At 42.0% G+C, this 22,703-nt stretch overlaps 1 protein-coding gene across 2 annotated transcripts in view; it reads left to right on the top strand.

Moving 5' to 3' along the window:
• The window catches only part of LRP5 (LDL receptor related protein 5), a 262,260-nt gene that overhangs the window by 188,762 nt on the left and 50,795 nt on the right, over window positions 1–22,703 (top strand). For both annotated transcript variants that reach the window (XM_032801562.2, XM_032801560.2), the window contains exons 8-9: window positions 18,807–19,023; window positions 21,994–22,283. In XM_032801562.2, the coding sequence (XP_032657453.1) occupies window positions 18,807–19,023; window positions 21,994–22,283 (507 nt within the window). The remainder of the gene's footprint in view (window positions 1–18,806; window positions 19,024–21,993; window positions 22,284–22,703) is intronic.

Genomic DNA, 22,703 nt, shown 5'->3' with positions numbered 1-22,703 from the left:
GGCTGATGTAACAGTGCTTCATATGGAGAACATTAGCTGTTCCTAGATTAGATTTATAGCACATAAGATAGATTCAAGATCATAATCATGTCAGTGTAACCTTTCCAACAAATGAGCAATTACCCATTGTTCAGCCTTTGTTAGAGTTTGTTGTTTATTTTGTGGTTGGTTTGGTTTGGTTTTTAAAAGCTGAATTGAATACCTAGTATTCTCTCTAGAACTACCAAGAGTTTGTAAGGTCCAAGGAAAAAGTCAGGTGTGATAGTTTTGATGACATGATGTTATGAAAATTATGGACAAGGAGTTACATTGTATACAAGCATCTATTTCAGATCGTGATAAGATGTGCACAAAAGCTGTTAGATATGTATCTTAATGTAATTTATATTCTGAGGGAAAATAACTACTCTCGTCAAAATACATTCTACTTAACGTTACTTCAACTTCAGCAGCAACTAGAAAAACAGTAAATCACTTTATGCTTCCTATGACTAGATTTTTCAAAATGTAATATGCATCCCTAGTACATTTGGACTTCTTTATTTAAAAAAAAAGATTGAGAAATAAATTGTTCTGGAGTCAGCAAGTTCTGAACACATGGCTTTGAAGTGTCCAGTTTATAATTGTGTTTAATTGACTAGGACTCGAGTGGTGGTAGATTCCAAAGTCATCTGGAGCTTATGTTTGTTCAGTTCTTTTAAACTTATCCTTATATTTGAAAAAAATACTGTTAAGAAAATTCTCTCCATCACATTCTTTCTTCCCTCGCTTTCCCATGACAATCTTGTCCCATTAAATGATACAGTACTATTTCAATTTAAAAAAAGAAGGGTGTTTTGTAATCTTGCTAATCTTTTGGTTTATCTGTGCCTATAGAGCAGTGTCCCAGAGAGAGAGAGTTCTTATATTTAAATGACAGCTTTTATTATGTGCAGTTCAGGTTATTTTTGCTTTAATGCAGAGCCTTTACATTATACTCAGAGGGTTCCAGTGATATATTTTCTCAATATATTGCATCATTTTGGTCCCTTTCTTTAGCATGTATCCAGTGTAATAGTGGAATCCTATACGAAATTTTTGGAAAACTCATAACCCAAACTATTTTGGCACATTGCTACTGTAGCACATGTTTTAAAAGTGCAAATAGGGAGTCCCACATATTTTACTTGTTGGAATCTCCACTATGCTCCCCTCTGTCTTTACTGTTGATTTAATATGCAGTTTTACCAGCTCATCTCACAGTTGCATGCTGTGAGCCTCTACCAGCAGCTGATGCTGTACTGAGAGTTAGTCAATCATCAGAAAGATGCTATGGTATTTTGCTTGATATTAAAGTTAGATTGTATATTTATCAGCGATGACTGAATTAATTTGCACAAATCTTAGAACTTAAACTAACTTTTGCAAGATTGAAAACAAACAGATTTTTATAGCAAAGAACGTAGCTTTTGTTATCCTAATTTTCAGGTGCCCAGCTTGTGACCTCTTTGATGGGGCCTAGTTTTCAGAAAGTGCTGAGCACTTGTCTGTAAAAAGACAGGGTCCTATAAAAAACACACACATTGGTTCTAAAAATCTTGGCTCTTGGGCCTGTACGTATAATTCATTCTCCTGCACAAGCAGGGTCAGAAGACACAGACCTATAAACCATCTCTCGCCTCCTCAAACTGCCCCTATACAAGTTGCAGAGGAGAGTGACAAGAAAAAGCTTTGTGATACCTCGGAGCCCTCTCTTGTGGGGTAAGTGCCCAATGCTGCTGTTTGGATATTTTCAGGAAGAACTGAAGGAGTCATTCGAGTAGCTTGGCGACCTCTGCTAGGGTCCACATATGCATCAACACCTCATGGTCAGTGGCACTGAAGATACTATAATAGATCTAAAAGAACAGGTATGGATGCCTGAGCTTCATCCATTTCTAGATCATCAGACAACATCACCAATATAGTCTCCATTGTGTACCTAGATTTAAATTCAATTGATTGGGGTCACAGAGGCCTGTGACATTGCTAGAGTTGTTTGGACATGATCTCCTCTATAATCTTTGGAGTGGGGCTAAGTAAGCATCTGTGTCAAATGAGCAAGGGTTGAACAATTGCTTTTCTAAGCACGTTGGCACCTTGCAACGTGCTTAGGCATTGAGAACAGATTCCAGCAGTGTTCCCCATCATCTTCCTGCTGGTCTCCACCAGCCAGGAGGCATACAGGCTGGAATCTATCTTAAACACACACACACCGCGCCCCAGCACCTCAGAAAGCTCCATTGAGTGAGTGGCCCAAAACTGAAGGAGAAAAATCACCGATTGAAAACTGGACCCCGTTGAACTCAGTGGGGCCAGAGTTTCACCCTCTTTGTATCCCCATTCTGTTACCATGGGGTCAGAGAGCTCCATGTGGATCCAAGTGATTTTATTCACAAGATTATTTGAAAATTATTCCTGATAAGAAGCACTCGACTCCATCTAGACTGAGCTGTGGTAAAAGGGAAGGAATCTTCTCTGCCTCCTATGAACCACAGCATTATATTTCAGAAACTCTTTCTGGCAGAGTCAAATTCAGAACAGGACCCCTTACCTTCAGGGATCTTGCACTCTTCCCTCTTTGTCTGATGTATTAGTTAGTTCTGAACACACAGCTTTGGTGATCTGTGAGGCTAAAGCCATGGAAGAGAACATTTAGGAGCTGCTGTATCAATAGTATGAATTTGAAGAACAAAGCAATAGGGTATGTGGTCAGATGGCATAAGCACTCTCTTCACAGCCCCCAGCAGGATGTCCAACCAGCTCTGGTAATATTTCTGGGTGAAATTTTAAAGTGACCTGTAAAGCCCCAAATAGGTGATCCTACAGCAGCTGTGATCAGTGGGGAGGGCTTTATTAAATGATAGAAAGTATTTGAGTGGTGGCCCTTTCACAGCAGTTTTTGTTTGGTATGCTCCCACAATGCTCCCACAAGCTTACTCAGAGTGTGTATTCCTGGAGTCCAGCCATGAAACAGCTCTCAGTTAGAAAGTGAACATTGGGTGATGGCATGCAGGTAACATACCAAAAATCCTCTCTGTTTCAGAATTTTCGTGTCCAGCACTGCCACAAGTAGCTTTTTGCACAGGATGAAAGCTTACCCAGGTCAGATACGCAGCTGTAGATAAGTACATTTCTACCCTGATATAATGTGACCCAGTATAACACGATTTAGGATATAATGCGCTAAAGAAGTGCTCCAGGGGGGCGGTGCTGCGCACTCAGGTGGATCAAAGCAAGTTTGATATAACGCGGTTTCGCCTATAACGTGGTAAGATTTTTTGGCTCCCGAGGACAGCGTTATATCGGGGTAGAGATGTATGTTGTCCTGTTGGAGTGAATCAGCATGATAGGATAATCTGTTGTGAAGTTAAAAGTGGAGAAGGCCTTCCTCAGAAAAGAATTTGGTGCATCACTAAACATTCTCAACTTATTTCCAGTGCTGAGGTACTACCAATCATCACTATGTTCTGCAGATATGTTATCTCCTTACAAGAGACTTGTACTCCAGTTGTGTTTCATGGATTAATCCTAAGGGTACATCTACACTGGAAACGTCAAAGTGCTGCTGCAGGAACGTTCCCGCGGCAGCGCTTTGAAGTGCGAGTGTGGTCATGCGCAACGCTCCTGGTAATCCACCTCCCCAAGGGGATTAGCTCCCAGCACTTGGAGCCTGTATACACTAGGGCTTTAAAGCACTCAGACTTGCTGTGCTCAGGGGGCTGATTTTTCACACCCCTGAACCAGCAAGTTAGAGCACTATAAAATGTAAGTATAGACAAGCCCTAAGTGTTCTGTCTGTGCTCTTTTTTGCAGATCTTTCACAAATAAAATAGGTGGTGATGGCTGGGTTTGTTTGTTAATACAAGTTTGGAGAATTAGAATCATCTGTGAAAGTTAGAATAACAAATACAAATGACCACAGTTGTGTACGCTGGCAGGCAGACAGCACTAATGCATAAGTTATGTGAAAGAAAGAAAAAGTTTAGTTGGATTGGCTGTTGTCAAGGTGCGCTGAAATTGTCACAAGATGGCCTTTTTTACAAGCATTTGTATGCTCCAGAAGTTAACTGAACAAAGAAGAGCTGCTCTCTAAATTCCCTATTCTCTTCAGTCATTTGAGCCGGCAGATTGCTAAGAGACTCAAGGAGACTCTTTGGCCTTGGCTACACTGGCGCTTTACAGCGCTGCCACTTTCTTGCTCAGGGGTGTGAAAAAACACATCCCTGAGCACAGCAAGTTACAGTGCTGCAAAGCACCAGTGTAAACAGTGGCTCCCAGCGCTGCAAGCTAATACCCCCAGGGAGGTGGAGTATGTGCAGCACTGGGAGAGCTCACACCAACGCTAGCGCCATGACCACACTTGCACTTCAAAGCGCTGCCGTGGGAGCACTCCCGTGGCAGCGCTTTGGAGTTTCGAGTGTAGCCAAGCCCTGTGTGTGGGTAGTGGCCAGAGATGTATTTTTTCAGTGTTGCTAGATGAGGTACATGGTTTTGGTACTGGTTTTTCATTTATTCTGTTTTCTCCGTGCCAGTTTCTGTCAATACATACCTGGCAGTAAGCCCTTCCAGACAGAAAAAAGGAATCTGCTTTTATCCTGAAGCAATGATGAAAGGTAGCGCTATTTCAACTGCTGCAAAGGCCTGAACTAGGCTGAATATAGAATGTAGGACAGCCTGCTCACAGCTGCCTCTTTTCTCTTTTTGGGACAGGGTGTTGACCCTCTGGAATTTGCCTCTCCTCCCCATGTTTTGTCTGGGCACAGTTCCATAAGAATGTCTCCCCAGGGCCCCTATGGAGAATTTCTCAAAGTGATCCAGATTACTGTCTCCTACAAAGGGCTGAGCTCTTACGCTCCAGGAACCAATCCTAACCTCATTCAGCCCAGAGAAATCAGAGCCTGAATTAGGATCCCCTGCGTGGCAGGCCTTTAGGCTGCCTGGGCCAGCCCATTGCCCTTTTTGTAATGCTAGTGATTTTGCCTTGCTAAGTATTTGTTTCTAGTTGTCTAAGCTTCGTCTGTGGCAAATCAATGAATTGGTTTCAGCTTAATGAATTAAATATAGGGGCAAGTGCTCTGTCTTTTTCTTTGTTGTTATGTCAAAAGATACGCTGTATATGCAGAATATTTGGTTCTTCACAGATGCACCTGAAATGTAATCGGACTGCATGAATCACACTGATGCGTAGAATTTAATTGCATTGTTTTACTTTAATCTTGTTCAAAGAGCCTAGAGCTTTTGAATGTTATATTGGGGAATATTTGTTAAATCATTTAGCATACACTGAAACAACAGCATCTAAACAAAATCACAATTTATTGTGCTTTCTGTATAACTTGGTTTATTAAAACGTTTTGATGTCTTTTTTTCTGCCACCCAGGATGGATTTTATCTGTGCTTGCTGATGCTTCGTTATTAAAAGCTTTGCCATTCAAGTCTCCAAAATAATCAGGCTTTTAATATGTATGTATGATGGAGGAGGTCATGTGGCCTGACATCGGAACAAAAAGTACAGCAGGTTCTGGGATCACGGGTTTATTCTTGGACAGTGGCCAAATTTCTTTGACCTTTTTGGGCCACACTCAGTCTTGCCATGCATTTGATGCAGAGCAGAAACTCCTTGGGAAATAAAAATGCTAGATCTGAACTTGTGCATTGAGCCAGCCTTTTTATGCTATTATCTTGCACTTGCTGATACAGACCTGTGATTTGATGCTTGTTTCTTATATCTGATTATTAGCTTTGTTACCAGGAAAGCCAAAACAGGAAGCAGTTACAGCGACAGCTCACTGTAAAGTTCGCAGTGCATAAATAACTTTCTGTACTATTTTCCTACACATTTTTCACAGTGCTCGTGGGGTGGTTCTCCTAGGCCACGTCTACACTACCTGATTAATTCGAATTTGTTTAAACCGATTTTATAAAACTGATTTTATAAAATCGATTTAGTGCGTCCACACTAGGATCCTTAAATCGAGTGTGTGCGTCCATGGTCCAAGGCTAGCGTCGATTTCAGGAGCGGTGCACTGTGGGTAGCTGTTCCACAGCTATCCCATAGTTCCCACTTCCTGGTTGAGAGCCCAGTGCCTGATGGGGCAAAAAACATTGTCCCGGGTGGTGCTGGGTACAGCCTCACCCCTCCCTTTGTGAAAGCAGCAGCCAACATTTCGCGCCTTTTTTCCTGGGTGAAGAGAGCAAACGCCATAGCACAGCAAGCATGGACCCTGCTGAGACCATGGACCCTGCTGAGATCAGTAACGCAATCGTGCAAGTTGTAAACACCTTGCGCACGATCGTGCTGTCTATGCTGAGCCATGAACTGCAAATTCAGGAGAGGAGGAGGAGGGAGGAGGAGGAGGAGGCAGCTACGACACCGCGCACCGACGAGAGCGATGACGACATGGAGACTGAATTCTCCCTAACCGTGGGACCCAGCATTTTGGAGCTACTGCTGGTAATGGGGCAGCTTCTACCCATTGAACGCCGATTTTGGGCACGGAAACAAGCACAGACTGGTGGGACCGCATAGTTTTGCAGGTGTGGGACGATTCCCAGTGGCTGCAAAACTTTCGCATGCGTAAGAGCACTTTCTTTGAACTTTGTGACTTGCTTTCCCCTGCCCTGAAACGCCTAATTCTAAGATGAGAGCAGCCCTCACAGTGGAGAAGCGAGTGGCAATAGCCCTCTGGAAGCTTGCAACTCCAGACAGCTACCGGTCAGTCGGAATCAATTTGGAGTGGGAAAATCTACTGTGGGGGCTGCTGTGATGCAAGTAGCCAAAGCAATCATTAAGCTGCTGCTACGAAAGTTTGTGACTCTGGGAAACGTGCAGGTGATAGTGGATGGCTTTGCTGCAATGGGATTCCCTAACTGTGGAGGGCCATAGATGGAACCCATATCCCTATCTTGGCCCCAGAGCACCAGGGCACCCAGTACGTGAACCGCAAGGGGTACTTTTCCATGGTGCTGCAAGCACTGGTGGATCACAAGGGACGTTTCACCCAGCATCCACGTGGGATGGCCAGGAAGGGTTCATGACGCTTGCGTCTTCAGAACACAACTCTCTTTAAACGGCTGCAGCAAGGAAATTACTTCCCAGACCAGAAAATAACAGTTGGCGATGTTGAGATGCCTGTCGTTATCCTGGGTGACCCAGCCTACCCCTTGATGCCATGGCTCATGAAGCCATACACAGGCAGCTTGGACAGTGGTCAGGAGCTGTTTAACTACAGGCTGAGCAAGTGCAGGATGGTGGTAGAGTGTGCATTTGGGCGTTTAAGGGTCGCTTTCGATCATTACTTACTCGCTCAGACCTCAGCCAAAAGAATGTCCCCATTGTATTGCTGCTTGCTGTGTGCTCCACAATCTCTGTGAGAGTAAGGGGAGACCTTTCTGGCGGGGTGGGAGGCTGAGGCAAATCACCTGGCCGCTGACTACGAGCAGCCAGACACCAGGGCGATTAGAAGAGCACACCAGGAGGCGGTGCGCATCAGAGAAGCCTTGAAAAGTAGTTTCAGCACGGGCCAGGGTATGGTGTGACTGCAGTGCTTGTTTCCCCTTGATGAACACTCCCGCCTCTATTGACTCCCTCTAAGCAAACCCACCCTCCCCCTTTACTTACAGCTTGCTGAAGGAAATAAAGTCAGTATATTTTAAAAATCATTTATTCTGTATTAAAAGTCATTTGGTATTGCTTAAAAATCATGAATTCTTTCTTAAAATCATTCCCTGTAAGAAAACCACCCTCCTCCTTTGGGTGTATTCTTGATTAAAAAGTAATTATAAAAAGAGGCACAGAATTATCTAGGTATCCCTGCATGGTGTGGTTTGGGAGGAGGATCGGAGGAAGGAAAAGCCCATTAAGCACATTTCAGCTTCATGTCAGCCTTTTGGTTGGGCTGTCCATGGGGGAGGAGTGGGCTGGTGCAGAAATCCTTCCCCCACGCGTTCTAACACGTCTGGGTGAGGGAGATATGGAACGTGGGGAGCTTTGAGGGTAGTTAAACATGGGCTGCAGTGGCACTCTGTAACCCGCTGCTGTTCCTGAACATCCACCATGCGCCTGAGGATCTCAGTTTGATCACGCAGCAGCTCCAGCGTTCCATCACGCCACCGCTGATCTCCTGCCTGTCTTCCTGCCTGCCGCGCCACCTCTCTTCTTCCTGCCGCCACCTCTCATCTCGAGCGTCTCTCCCTCCCTCTCTCCTACTCCCGGTCACTGGCATCTTTCCTGTATTTTGCTATCACTTCCTTCCAATCATTCTGATGAGCTCTGTCACTGCGGGTTACTTCCATGATTTCTGAAAACATTTCATCTCGAGTTCTCTTTCTCCTCCGCCTTATCTTAGCTAGCCTTCCGGATGGGGTACCAAGGACAGACAAGTGTGCAGCTGCATGGGGGAGAGAAACAGGGAGAGAAGTATGTAAAAGATACATTTTACAGAACAATGCTGTAGTCTTTCACAGTGATAAAACTATGCACCTTACATAGCACATGTGATTTCACTACAAGGTCGTATTTTGCATCCTTTAATAATGAGAGCCTGTGTCCCTGGTGTCTCAGAGCACACTGCAGACGCAGGTCCCGGTCCTGGCATCATAATTCAGCTTCCATGCGGCCATGGTAAGGCTTTATGTTTGACTTCTCCAGGGTTTATATCCACAGTGACCTATCATGCCTTGGTCTTGTTAAGAGGAACCAGTAACCCAAAACCCGCTCTTTCCCTCCTCCACACTGCATGGCTGCTATCAGGTAAGCTAATTGTTATTCATCTTCCTCCTTCCTTCCCCCCCCCCCCCCCCAATGCGTGGCTGCTAGCTGGGAAGATTCCCTGCTCGGCAAACACAGAACAGCCAGCGCAAGCCTTCCTCCCCTCCCCACAGTCAAGCTACGGGCAAGGCATGAGTAAAGTGGGAAGCAAGTAGGAAAATCGCCATGTTTGCCCCCCTAATAAAAAAAAAATTCCTCAATTTCCACCAGGTTACAATGAATGATATAACTCTGGTGAGAGAATAACAGCGGAAGATGCAGAACGTATGTTTCTTGACTGCGAGCAGTGTCCAGGCACTTACGCAGCTGTGCTTTGTGAAGCAATGATTCCGAATTACTTGATGCATGCCTGGCGGGGGAAAAGTCTCGTACAATGGGGGACGGATAAGGCCGCCTTGCCCCGAAATCTACTGAAAAGGCTTTTTGAGTACCTCCAATATCGATTCATGGAGATTTCTTGGGAGGATTTTCACTCCATCCCCAGACATGTTAACGAACTTTTCCTGTAACTTTACTAGCTGCGAATGAATGACAACTGCTGATTGACAACCCCTGCTTGCAAATTAATCATTAAAAAACGCTTGTTTTAAACCCTGTTTTAAATTTAAATGTACACTCACCAGAGGTCCCTTCCATGGCTTCACTGTCTGGGATAGTGGCTTGGGTGGGGCTGGGAGGTTAATTCAGGGGTCACAAAAAGCTCCTGGCTGCTGTGGGTAATTGAGAGCTGTGTGATATCAGCAATCTCTTCCTCTTCGTCTTCCTCATCTTCACCCCTCAGCAGAATCCTCAGCCACGGTTGATATCGCAACCACGGCATCTGAATCAACGCAAGGGGTGGGGTACTGGTTGCACAGCCCCCAAAATTGCATGCAGCTCAGCATAGAAGCAGCATGTTTTCGGACCTGCTCCAGACCTTCCGTTTGCCTCTCTGGTTTTCTGGTATGCCTGCCTCAGCTCTTTACTTTTATTCTGCACTGTACTGAGTCTCTCCTGTGTCCTTTGCAATCATAGACTTTGAAATTCTTTCAAATATTTTCTCATTTCGTTTTGACAAACGGAGTTCTGTGAGCACTGTATCCTCTCCCCAGATAGCGATGAGATCCAGTACCTCTTGTGTGGTCCAGGCTGGTGCTCTTTTTCTATTCTCAGGAGACTGCATTGTTACCTGTGCTGATGAGCCCTGCGTGGTCACCTGTGCTGATCAGAGCTCCACGCTGGCCAAACAGGAAATTGAATTCAAAAGTCCGCGGGGCTTTTCCTGTTTACCTGGCCAGTGCATCGGAGTTCTGACTGCTGTCCAGAGCGGTCAGTGGTGCTCTGTGGGATACCTCCCGGAGGCCAGTAACTTCGATTTCCGTCCACACTACCATAATTCCGATTTAGTAAAATCGATTTTAGGGTTACTCCTGTGGTTTTGATGGAGTACAGAAATCGATTTAAAGAGCCCTTTAAATCGATTTACAGGGTCATGTAGTGTGGACCGGTGCAGCGTTAAATCGATTTAACGCTGTTTAAATCGATTTAACGGCGTAGTGTAGACCAGGCCCTAATGACCATGTCTCTCTTCTGTGCACATTCAGCAGGAAGAGACTAGATCTTGAATTTTCATGTTAAAATATATGCTGTAGGAATCCTAGAGCTTTTTATTTATCACTGGTTGAATTTGGCTCAGGTTTGTAAAGGACTTAAAGTTGCTAACAGTCTAATTGACATCAGAGCATTTTGTGGCAAGGGAGGAGGGGGAACCTTTGTGATCTCAGATTCCTTTTAATTTCTAAGTGATCTTTTTGGGTACTACTTGTACTCAGCTCTCCCAATTACATGGTCATTATATGACTTTCATGAGATCTGTCCAGCCATGGTCCCATTTCGTAAGGAACGGTTTGTTCTGCTTTCCAGTGAAATGGCAGATTAGCTCTACAAAATGAACTGACAATTCAGAGTTAGTTACTGTCCTTAGGTTGATTTGGATTTAGTTAATTCATACCACATTTTCCTTTTTCATTAGCATGTCAACAGTCAGCCTTTTGTGAATTTGCCCTATTGGTAATCTTGATTCCAGACACATGCACACACACAAAAATTACACTGGATTATGGCCACAAATATCTACAAGTTACTTGAAAGGGAAAACCCTTACTCAGACATGGTAGCGTTCTCAAAGGACACAAATACTAGGCTGAAGATTTAACGTTTCAGATGAATATACAAAGCATGGAAATTTTGTCATGGTAACTGAGATGATCTTAATTTTCCTCCTGTCCCTTGCTGACCTTTTATGGTGCTCACCTCTCTCATCTTGGAGTATTTCAGTTGAGGGTTTTTTGGTAATACAAGGATGGAAAAGTACTGTTACAAGTAGTCTTCCTGCACCATCTGGACTAGACTAAGATTATGCTTCCATAATGGTGAATATCTGTTAGACCAGTGATAGATATTTAAACCTGTCAGAGAACCGGTTACTGAGCTATTAGCTTCTTGTGGCTAAGGAGATTTTCCCATTAAAATATGAATAAATCTCAGGAGTCTCCCTTCACTCACAATCTGCAAACTAGTGTGTAATTCTAAACCTTTTATGGAGGGCTTTTACAAGCTGTGCAACTGTTGGTATGAATGTTTTCCTGGCACTTGGCATCTGGCCTCTCTGTGGATTAACTAATTTGACATCCCCACTGTTTTAATTAGTTGCCACAGAGGAGATGTTATGTCTGAGAAGAGGCTAGTAGAGATGGAGGATGGAAGATTTCATGAGATAATATATGACGTCAACATGCTCAAAGGGGGAGTCGTATTATTTTAGGAGACTGTCTGCAACATTTAATTAGTCTTGTTTCTGTGGCCTTCCTCAGCACAGATACTATCTGTGTAGTGTATGAAACAGAGGAGAACACACAGAGAACATGACACCATCAATAATCTGAGATCTGCACTAGCTGCCACTAAAAGAAGAATGGTCTAGTTGTTAGAGCACTACTCTCGGGTGTGAGTGACCTGGGGTCAATTCTCTGCTGCACCAAAATCATCTTGTGTCACTTAGTCTTTCTGTGTCTCAGAGGTGATAGTACGGCTCTCTCTTGGTGAGGTATTTTGAAGAAAAACACATCAAAGATTGTAAGATGCTCAGATACAAAAGGAATGGGCGCTATATGGGTATTATAGGTATGTTTGGGGGGAAGTTCGGGTGTTGATTTTATCTTATAAAGAGCTGAAATGATTTGGGATCTGGTTTCCTGAGATGACCTCCCTTCCCATGACATCCTGACACAGCTGAAATCAGCACCTCGTATTCCACATAGATTTAGGATGTAGCCCCATATAGAGTGCATTGCATTAGTCTGTTCTTGATGTAATAAAGACCTGGATCACTGTAGCAAGAAATACATCAAGATGAAAGTTTGTACACTCATTCTCAGGAGTGGATGGAATTTACCACAGCTATTACCTGAGCATCTGAAAGCAGCTCCAGAAAAACCCCTACATTGCAAACCTGTTTTGTAAATGTCAGACATGCTTTTTCGTCTTGGGGTGCCACTCCAATCTTCTGCTCTCCCCATTGCTTCCCATCAGGCTTCTAACATTACCTCAGTCAGCCAGCTAGCCCCAGCAGTTCAGCCCTGGTCACAGTCTTCTCAATAAGAATTCTTTGCTTCAGTCTTCACGGCTGAGGATGGTAGGGAGATTCCCAAACCTGAGCTGGCTTTTGTAGGTGACATGTCTGAGGAACTGTCACAGAATGAGTGTCAACTAGAGGAGGTTTGGAGTGAATTTGATAAACGTAACATTAACAAGTCACCGAGACCGATGCATTCACCCCAAGAGTTCTGAAAGAACTCAAAATGTGAAGTTGCGGAACTATTAACTAGGTTTTGTAACCTGTCCTTTAAAATCGGCCTCTGTACCCAGTGACTGGAGGATAGCTAATGTACACCAATATTTTAAAAGGGCTCTAGAAGTATCTTGGCAATTACAGACTGGGTAAGTCTAATGTCAATACTGGGGCCAAATTAGTCCGAAACAATAGTAAAGAATAAAATTGTCAGACACCTTAAAGAAATAACATAAAAATTGTTGGCAAAAAACAACATGGTTTCTGTAAAGGAAAATCGTGTCTACTAATCTATAGAGTCTTTGAGGGTTTCCAACAAAACATGTGACCCCCCGGGGGGGAATTCCCCCCGGTTGGGAACAATTAAAGTGTTGGGGTAATTTAGATTCTCCAGAAAGCCTTTGACAAGCCCCATCAAAGGCTCTTACGTAAATTAAGTTGTCAATGGGATAAGAGGGAAGGTTCTTTCATGGATTTGAGAACTGGTTCAAAAGCCAGGGAACAAAGGGTAGCAATTAAATGTAAATTCTCAGACTGGAAGGGGTAACTAGTGGTGTTCCCCAAGGGTCAGTCCTAGGACAAAATCCTTATTCAACTTATTCATAAATGATCTGGAGAAAGGGGTAGAACAGTGGAGGTGGCAAAGTTTGCAGGTGATACTAAACTGCTCCAGATAGTTTAAGACCAAAAGCAGAGTGTGAAGAACTTCAAAAAGATCTCACAAAACTAAGTGATGGCAACAAAAATGCCAAATGAAATTTAATGTGGATAAATGTAAAGTAATGCACATTGGAAAAAATAACCAAAGCTATACATACAATATGATGGGGGCTAATTTAAGCTACATAGTCGAATCAGGAGAAAGTCTTGGAGTCATCGTGGATAGTTCTCTGAAGATGTCCATGCAGTGTGCAGAGGCAGTCAAAAAAGCAAACAGTATGTTAGGAATCATTAAAAAGGGGATAGAGAATAAGAAGGAGAATATATTATTTCCTTATATAAATTGATGGTATGCCCATATCTTGAATCCTGCATACAGATGTGGTCTCCTCATCTCAAAAAAGATATACTGGCACTAGAAAAGGTTCAGAGAAGGGCAACTGAAATGATTAGGGGTTTGGAATGGGTCCCCATATGAGAAGGGATTAAAAAGGCTAGGACTTTTGAGCTTGGAAAAGAGGAGACTAAGGGGGGATATGACAGAGGTATATAAAATCATGAGTGATGTGGAAAAATTATATAAGGAAAAGTTATTTATTTCTTCCCATAATACAAGAATTAGGGGGTCACCAAATGAAATTAATTGGCAGCAGGTTTAAAACAAATAAAAGGAAGTTCTTCACACAGCGTATAGTCAACTTGTGGAACTCCTTGCCTGAAGAGGTGGTGAAGGCTAGGACTATAACAGCATTTAAAAGAGAGCTGGATAAATTCATGGAGGTTAAGTCCATTAACCAGGATGAGTAAGGAATGGTGTCCCTAGACTGTCAGAGGCTGGAGATGGATGGCAGGAGAGGGATCACTAGATCATTACCTGTTAAGTTCACTCCCTCTGGTGCACCTGGGATTGGCCACTGTCAGTAGGCAGGATACTGGGCTAGATGGACCTTTGGTCTGACCCAGTACAGCCGTTCTTATGTTAATAATCTCATGCAAGAAAAGAAGATTAGGGACTGGGAAATAGTTGGTGAGACTGTCAGGCTCGACATATGATTTCTTGGGCGTGGATCTAACCAGCAAAGGACTTTACCAGCTATGACAGGTAGAATCCAACTACCAGTAAGTTCTGCCAGATAAATTTAGAACCTCAATGAGTACAACTGGCCAAAAATCAAGTAGAGGAGGCCAAACTGCTTGTTCACCCACCTCTCTCTACCTATTGTCATGGATCAGCTGTCACCATCAGGACTGTACTGGTTTGAAGCCAGTGATATTGTCCACCAAGTAGACAACTGCTCAAAGCCAAAATAATCTCCTGCTTCCAATCTCCTGCTTGGATTCACTTGGCTGTCTGCCTGGATTGTTTCTTCTGTTCATGATTTTTCAGAAATTATGATGCAGAGAAGAAAGAACTTTCTCCATCTCCATTCTAGCCTTGGAATAAGACTTATTCTTTGTTGCAGTCTGACCAGTATCACAAGTCTAACCTCCACTCTATTATGTGTCATGTGTTGTATATTGTAGCAGGAAGGAACTGGATTGCCTACTAGGTTTTCTTTCTCTAATTTTAGTTGTAGGGTTTGTAAATTATGATCATGTAGAAATGTACGTGAATGTAAAAATACATATATTTTCCCTCCCTGCTGGCTCCAGTCCTAGCCTACTGCATTCTAGCCCATTTCAGTACTTAAATGACATTTTGCTGTTCATCTTTGTAAAGTGTTTTGAGATGTGCTAATTTGAAAGTCCTACTGTCCTGTCCTGTCCTGTTTGTAAAGAGAATTTGTATCTCGTTTACTTAATGTGGCATCCAGCTTGGCTTCAGCACCTGAGTATGCACATGAACTTTTGAACCCACGGCATTTGGCCCAGAGTATTGCCTGTGGGATTGATATTCATTTAAATAAATGAGTATTTGAGGTTTGCCTGGACGTGATATAATGGAGATAATTGCAGAACCACTTGGCTTTTAACCGCAGACATCAATGGTTTGTTTTTTTTTAAAGAAATTTTCTATGTTTAGCTTAACTAAATAAAAACATTAATCTTAAATCTCTGCTACCTCATATAGCTTGGAAATTATAGTTAATACAAAACTTCCCCAAAACTTCCCGGTGTAAGGATTGGTAATGTTACTTTTAGCTGTCTCAAGCAGGAGACTTTCATCTGAAAGGAGTTCATTGATTTACCTCTCTTTCATAGCTCCAGGGTGTCTCGCAAGTGGATTATCTATCTCCATGCTTCAAAATGCTACCTGTGTGCCACTTGTCTGCTCTTCCTCTTTTTTCTACACTTTTCTCTTTCTGTTTTTAAAAATGTAATTTCAAAAAATGTTTAAATTATTTCCTGTTTCAGGAAAACAGAAAGAAGAGATGGGCAATAATTGGCTCTCTTATGTAGAGTTCATACCATTAATTCTTTGCAGAACACTGTGATTTCCTTTTGGGGCTACACATTTAGGGTTGTGTGACAGATTTTAGGAGTCTGTTGCTTTGCCTTAATATTTAATACAGTAAGCAGTAAATACATGCTGCTGTATATTTAAGTTAATGTTAGCTGCTAAGTAACCTTAAAATTCACATGCAGTCTTAAAAAATGCTTTAAAATGTCTTTAATTCCTACCATAATCTGCAAGGTGGAGTCAATGCATTATAGCAGGGATTTCTGTATGGTACAGATATATGTACAGTAGTTGACAGCTCTCTACCTTTTGACTGGATGAGATCGTGCATTTGCTAGCTGTTAAGAATTTTCTTGGTTACAATCCATTAACCAGAACTGGTGACCAGAGGATACCTTAATATCTCCAAACTGGAAGCCTCATGCCCAACATAACTTTGTCATGAAAGAAATGCATATAACATTTGTAAATTTGTGCATGTCTTTTGCAGAGCTGTGACAGAAATTTTTAAATCTGAGAGTTTTTTTCTGTATATTCAGAAGCCCATCATGAATGAGTACACTAAATTTCAAGGTTCTAACTTAATGGAAGCCTGACAATTGAGAGTCAACCTGTTACAAGCTTGTCGGCATGTGTCTACACTGTATGCACACAGCATTCAAGCTAGTCATCTAATTGTTTTCAGACTGTCTACATTGAAACTTATTATAGAAGTTATGGGTGCCTTGTGGCTCCCCAATATATAATCAGGCATTTAATGGAACAACAATGGTGTTAGCATGTTATTGAGGCCAAATGATTGTAGTGAATCATTTTGAATCTACCTTGGCACTCTTTCTTTGAGTCACAAGAAAATGGAAACATCATTAAACAAAGAATGGTTACCTCCACATGCTTTACAATTTTAATATCCTGGTGCTGAAAAAATCTCCAAATGATGATAATAAGGAGCTTCTGTATAGAATAACTTTAAGACAATAAAGGACCATCTGGTACAGGAAGGATAGTCAAGTGGATAAAGCACTGGACTGGGACTCAGCAGACCTGAGTTAAACTTCTAGCTCAGCCACAGCCTTCCTGTGTACCCTAGGTCAAGTCACTTAATCTGCCCTATGTCTCGCCTCCCCACCTGTAAAATGAGGATAGTTTCCTCCCACACAGGAGTGTTCTTGAGAATAAAATCTAATGATTGCGTGGTGCTCAAATGCTACAGTGATAAGGACCATGTAGTTACCTAGATAGATCTCAGAAATACTGAACATAAAAGAAACTGAATGGCCCAGGGTATGGATAATGAAATACAAAGTCTGTCCCTTTTTGACCACTGTTTCACAGGTACTCATTACCACCATCTATTGGCAGTAGGATGGCCACATATATAGGGTCTTCTGTACTCTGCAGCAAGCTGTGCCTGAGTTCTGTGGCAAGGTTCTCTGTGGTTTCTCTGGCAACCTAGATATTTTGCAACCACTTAAATTTAATGATGGAGACATTTTATTCAATGACACTGGAAAATATATAGTAGCCAGGACAATGTTCCCTGTGTTAGTTTCATATTACAACCACAAGCTTACTTTATGCCACCCACACACTAAATTTTCAAGGTAAGACAGAATTATTTTACAAAATGTATAACTACATTATAATAATCATTGGGGAGGAGGTGGAAACTGAAGGCTTTGACAACTGCATAGGAAGGGATAACTTGAGCTTTTGATTCCTGAGAAGGTATAGGAGGCAGTTTGATCACATAGGAGATGATTGAAATTTTCCTCTGTCTTTCCACTTTGTAGAGCCTGGTGGATGTGGCTTTAAGTTTGTGGCTATGAGGAGTGTGTGTATGTGTGTGTGTACATGCAAGAACTCCTAATTTCCCCATCTTCCCCAACAACCCTTTACAACAACCATCTGGCTCCAGTGTTTTCCATTGCATCTAGCAAAGATGGACAAACGTGTTAATCGTAACTGGAGGTTTGTGCTGAAACACTCAGAAGTGAAATAGTTAAGTGTTGACACTTAAATGTTCATTGTTGGGTGCTTGGGGCATCTCACACCTCTGTGATTTCAACCTGTCTGTCATCTTAGGAAGACAGCTCTGCATCAGTTCACACTCATTTCACATCGCGAAGATTATCTTCACAACTGTAAGAGCTAGAAACAATTATTTTCACAGTAAGGCTTACATTTTGAAGCAAGATTCCACAGCTATGAAATCATAGAATGCACACTGAATGGACATAAAGAATGAACTACCTTGGGGGTGGCTACTTCAGACCAGGAGTGACATTCATGGGATTTACATTGCTTATACTATGTCAGTTTAGAGGGTAAATGGAAAATGACTACTTCCAGGCTTGTCAATCTGAAATTTGCTCTTTGAACTAAATCCATTTACCTTTTATTTTTAAATTAGGATTTGTCAAAAAATGTTTGTCAAAATGATTTTCTGACCAATAATGCCGTTTCAGTGATAGTGGAATTTTTCACCAAGTTGTGTACATTTCTGTGAGATTTTGTTTAGCAAAAAATGGGGAAAAAATTAAAAAATGTTGAAACATTCCATTTGGACACTTTCAGAATGGAAAGTTTCAATTTTCAATTTGAAATTACTTTTTGTTTTTTAAATTTACTTTATGATCAAAATAAAAATAAAGCAATTAAAATCTATCTAAAGGAAATGTTCCAATTGACCTGAAATGAATTTTTTTCAGAATTTAATTTAAGAAAAATAATGGAATTTTGGCTTTTCTTCCCAATTTGGGATGAATTTTTGTTTGTTTTTTTGAAATCTCAAAATTGTTTGCAGAATGGAAATCCATTTTCTGACAAGCTCTATGTATAAGTAATATGGTGGACGGAGACTGCATGGCTGCCTCCTCACCTTAAATGTTATGTGGTAGAAGAGTTGTTCCTTCTTTGTCTAGAGATGTTAGCTCTTAATTTGTGTTACACCATTTCCTAAATACATTCATACAGAGCATGAGGTTTTTGTTTCCAGAGGCAGGTGGTCTCTAGATAGGCTTGCTGGAGTGGCAAAAGCACCTTCAGGTCAAAATATGATCAGATTTGTTTCAACTATTGTATTAGAAGTGATGGTTTTTCCTCTCCTCTTGTCTGCCCCACAGGTAATAAATGTTGATGGAACAATGAGAAAAACTCTACTAGAAGATAAGCTTCCTCATATATTTGGGTTTACTTTGCTGGGAGACTACATCTACTGGACAGACTGGCAGAGGCGAAGTATTGAAAGAGTTCACAAAATAAGAGCAAGCAGGGATATCATCATAGATCAGTTGCCAGACCTAATGGGCCTCAAAGCAGCAAGTGTGACCAAAGTGTTTGGTAAGCATGAGCAACGTGAAATGGAATTAAGACACTTTTCCCAGAGGGTTTTTCTTTTGTTAAACAATAACATTCACCCCTTTTGACTGGAATAATCATGCTCTAATATGCTCTAATATCTGTTTTGTGAAGCTAGCATAGTGAAAATATCAAAAGAGAAAAGCCTGCTTTCATGATGTTTGCCATCAAAAAACTATCATGTATGAAAATACACCCGATAATTTCTTCTGAAATTGCAGATTAATGCAATAAGCAAAATGGAAGCAGTTTTCTTGCGCTAATATTCTTAAACAATAGGCAACTATTCATTCACTGTGTCAGTGAGGAGGCAAAGTTTTGTAGCCTATTACAGCATTTCAGTGAAATGATGGACATTTGTCAAACACCTTCTCCATGCTTTTTCCTCTGTAATGGTCAACCTAAGGCATATCCTGCCACAAGCTAAGAGTGACATGACAAGATGTGCATGATTTCCCTGGCTAGTATTCAGAATTCCACAAAATGCTGTAGTTCCTGCTGCTGTGTCTTCCTAACTTCTTAGTGACAGTAAACATGAATCCTTTGCAGCACTTCTGTCGCGTGTTGTGATATGTAACAGAGATTTAATTTCCATATCTAACTGAAGAGGAATTGTCTACTCGATCATATACTCTTGCTAGTGGGGACGGGGAGGTGGTAAGGAGATCCAAATCAAGTACTACCACTAAGGCCCTACCAGTTTTCCCTCACTAAGCTCCTGTCTGCCCCAATTCTTACACCTGCACCCCTATACAGTTTGGCATCCCCTGTGCATGTCCCTTACTGTCCCCTCTGGTCACAGTAATATCTCTTCCATTGTGTCCCCTGTTGCTTCCGATGCATGGCTGTGACAGACTGTGTACATATGTCTGTCACACTGTTGCTGCCTTTATCCACAGTAATCTATACATACTACTAGAAAGGCAAGAAGCTGCTCTGTGCAGCAGACCAGTGAGGAAGAATAAGAGGTGAGAGCCTCACAAGCAGACAGTTTATCTCGTACGGCCTGAGAACTGGGAAATCAGGACGTACACACTAGCCCTCGTGACCTCAGAGCACCAGAAGAGAGGAAGAACCACCTGCAAATTGCTAAGAAAGGGCAGAGGAAAGGCCCAGCCAGGACTCCAGTGGTCCTGTGGAATTCTCTTGCTTGGGGAGGCAGAGAAAAAGTTGTGGGTTGAAGCTCACTGTGAGATCTTTTGGGAGCACACTGAATTTAAAACTCTGTTTCCTTTGGGGGACATATTTGTTTTTCCTATTGTCACCTTGTTTTTCCAGCACAAACGTCTGATGATTTTCAACTGTGAGTCCCCCAAGATAGGACAATATTCTGAACTGGGTTCAGTTGGAGAACAACTAAGGAACTTGTTCTATGGCTTGCAGTCAGAACAAGGCCACCTGAACTCAGAGAGGCACTTAAATCTAGACCCGGGCTTGGCACTAAAAAAGAAATTGAATGATGCCACATTTAACACCAACTGGGATCTCTAACCTGATCCCACTCTCAGTTCATCCTAGAAGAGCTTCAGTGTAGGAATAGGAGCACTGGAACTGGTTTCAGGCCCTAGGGCAGTGGCTTTGAAACCTGCAAGGTGCTGAGCATGTCCTGTGAGTTGCCAAGCAGCCTGAACTCTTACTGACTTCATTAGCTCTTAGTGGCAGCGACACATTCACTCCACGCTTGTATACACTGTCTGGCACAGTGGAGCTCTGACCTGAGTGAGGAGGCCTTAAGATACTACTGTAGTGGTCAAGGGTACTGAGCACCTCTCAGGAGATGCTCAGCATATAGCAATATCACGCCCTCTCTTGTACTGATCTCCATACTTTTTGTGAATCATGTGGGTACCGTACTTTAGCCCTCAGTTTGTAACATGATATGCTGTGAAATGGGTAATTCCCTGATGCAGCAAATACCATAACACTCCAGTATCAGACAGATATTGAAATTAAATTTTGTGCTAAACTACCCAAGCCCATGAGTGTATGTGTAAAGATAATAGATTTATAGAAATATTTTTGTGGTCATTTTACAGTATCACTCTAGTTTGCCCCTGAATCTTTACTTTGGTTACATACATCTTAAAAAAATCATCATACTAGCTTGTTTATCAAAGTCACTCTCTTTAAATAGGCCTGGAAGGGTGCAAAGTTCTGCAATGAAGCCACACAAAATAACTGTAACAAAGAAAATATTTGTACATGATGGAGAGCCAGATCATCCGCCAGTATGAATCAACATAGTGGAGCTAGGCTGACGTACACCAGCTGAGGGTCAAGTCTGGAATCTTTGTCCGCTATAAAAGAAAACTAAACTTGGAGTGGACTGACTTTTGAGACTTCACCATAGTAGCAATATTTTAAAAATGGCTATATCTCTGTTTGCAACTGCTGAAAAGGGGCATTCATTTTGTTCTCCGCTCCCATCTCCATCCCCACCCCGTCTCCTGCTGACCCCTTAGCATTTGTTCATAGGCACTCTGGTTTACTTGACCAAAATAGGGGGGTGTGATGATCTTATTGGAATTATGCTTAATGATGAATCTCAGCAGTTGATTGGATTTAACAGCTGGGAAAAGGGGCTGCAGTTGTTGAGCTGTGTTCTCACCAGTGCATGTCATTGAACTCAAGCACACTTAAAAATTCAACTGAGGTGCAGATCAGTTGCCTGGCCAAAAATAAACAGACAAAGCAAACACAACTGTCTGTTTTTAGTACAGGAATGAAGTCTGTGGAGAAGAATAGAAGAAAATATTTGGAGAAGTTATCGATGTTATAACAAGACTAATACTAGCCTTTAAATCCTTGGGTTGAGAAGAAAAGATCTGAGTTGATTTTTGGACTCCCTGTTGACATTTACAGTAATACATTATCTCATAAGTCTGTAAATACATTGCCTGTGGTTCCATCCCAGACAGTTTTATCTTTAATTGACCAGTGTCTCCTTTTCAGGAACCAATCCTTGTGCTGAGAATAACGGAGGCTGCAGTCATCTGTGTTTCTTCACACCTCTGGAGACCAGATGTGCTTGTCCCATAGGACTGGAGTTGCTGAGCGACATGAAGACCTGCATCATTCCTGAAGCCTTCCTTGTTTTCACCAGCAGAGCAGCAATTCATAGGATTTCCCTTGAAACCAACAATAATGATGTAGCTATTCCTCTTACTGGTGTCAAAGAGGCATCTGCTCTGGATTTTGATGTGTCTGATAATAGAATCTATTGGACTGATATTAGCTTAAAGGTATTATTAACATTTGAATTCCCTGAATATGAAGCCACAGTATAGTCCCTTTAATCTAACAAAGATCTGTTTGTTATATAATGTAGCACATATTATATCAGATGTCTAAATCTTGGCTGCCACATGCATTGAATCCATAAATTAATCTGTTTCCAGACGTGCTTTCTGCATGCCACATACCATGGTAATTTAAATGCCTAGGTTGGCATTCTACTAAACTTGCTAACGTTCTCTCTCCCCAGCCCCAAAATTTTGATTTGGAATCCATTCTAGTAAAAGTATTAAAATTTGACACGTAAATCTTGGGTCTCTTATCCTTAGCTGTAGCTCCCACTTGCTGCATTTCAGTGAGGGAGCTTACAAAGTTTTCACGCTAAAAAATATCTGTGTGTTTCGGCAGCAGTTTGAAATTTGATATGT

Source organism: Chelonoidis abingdonii, chromosome 4 (assembly GCF_003597395.2).
Source record: "Chelonoidis abingdonii isolate Lonesome George chromosome 4, CheloAbing_2.0, whole genome shotgun sequence".
Taxonomy (NCBI): domain Eukaryota; kingdom Metazoa; phylum Chordata; order Testudines; family Testudinidae; genus Chelonoidis; species Chelonoidis abingdonii.
Note: the sequence above shows the minus strand (reverse complement) of the source record. Positions and strands in the feature narration are given on the sequence as shown.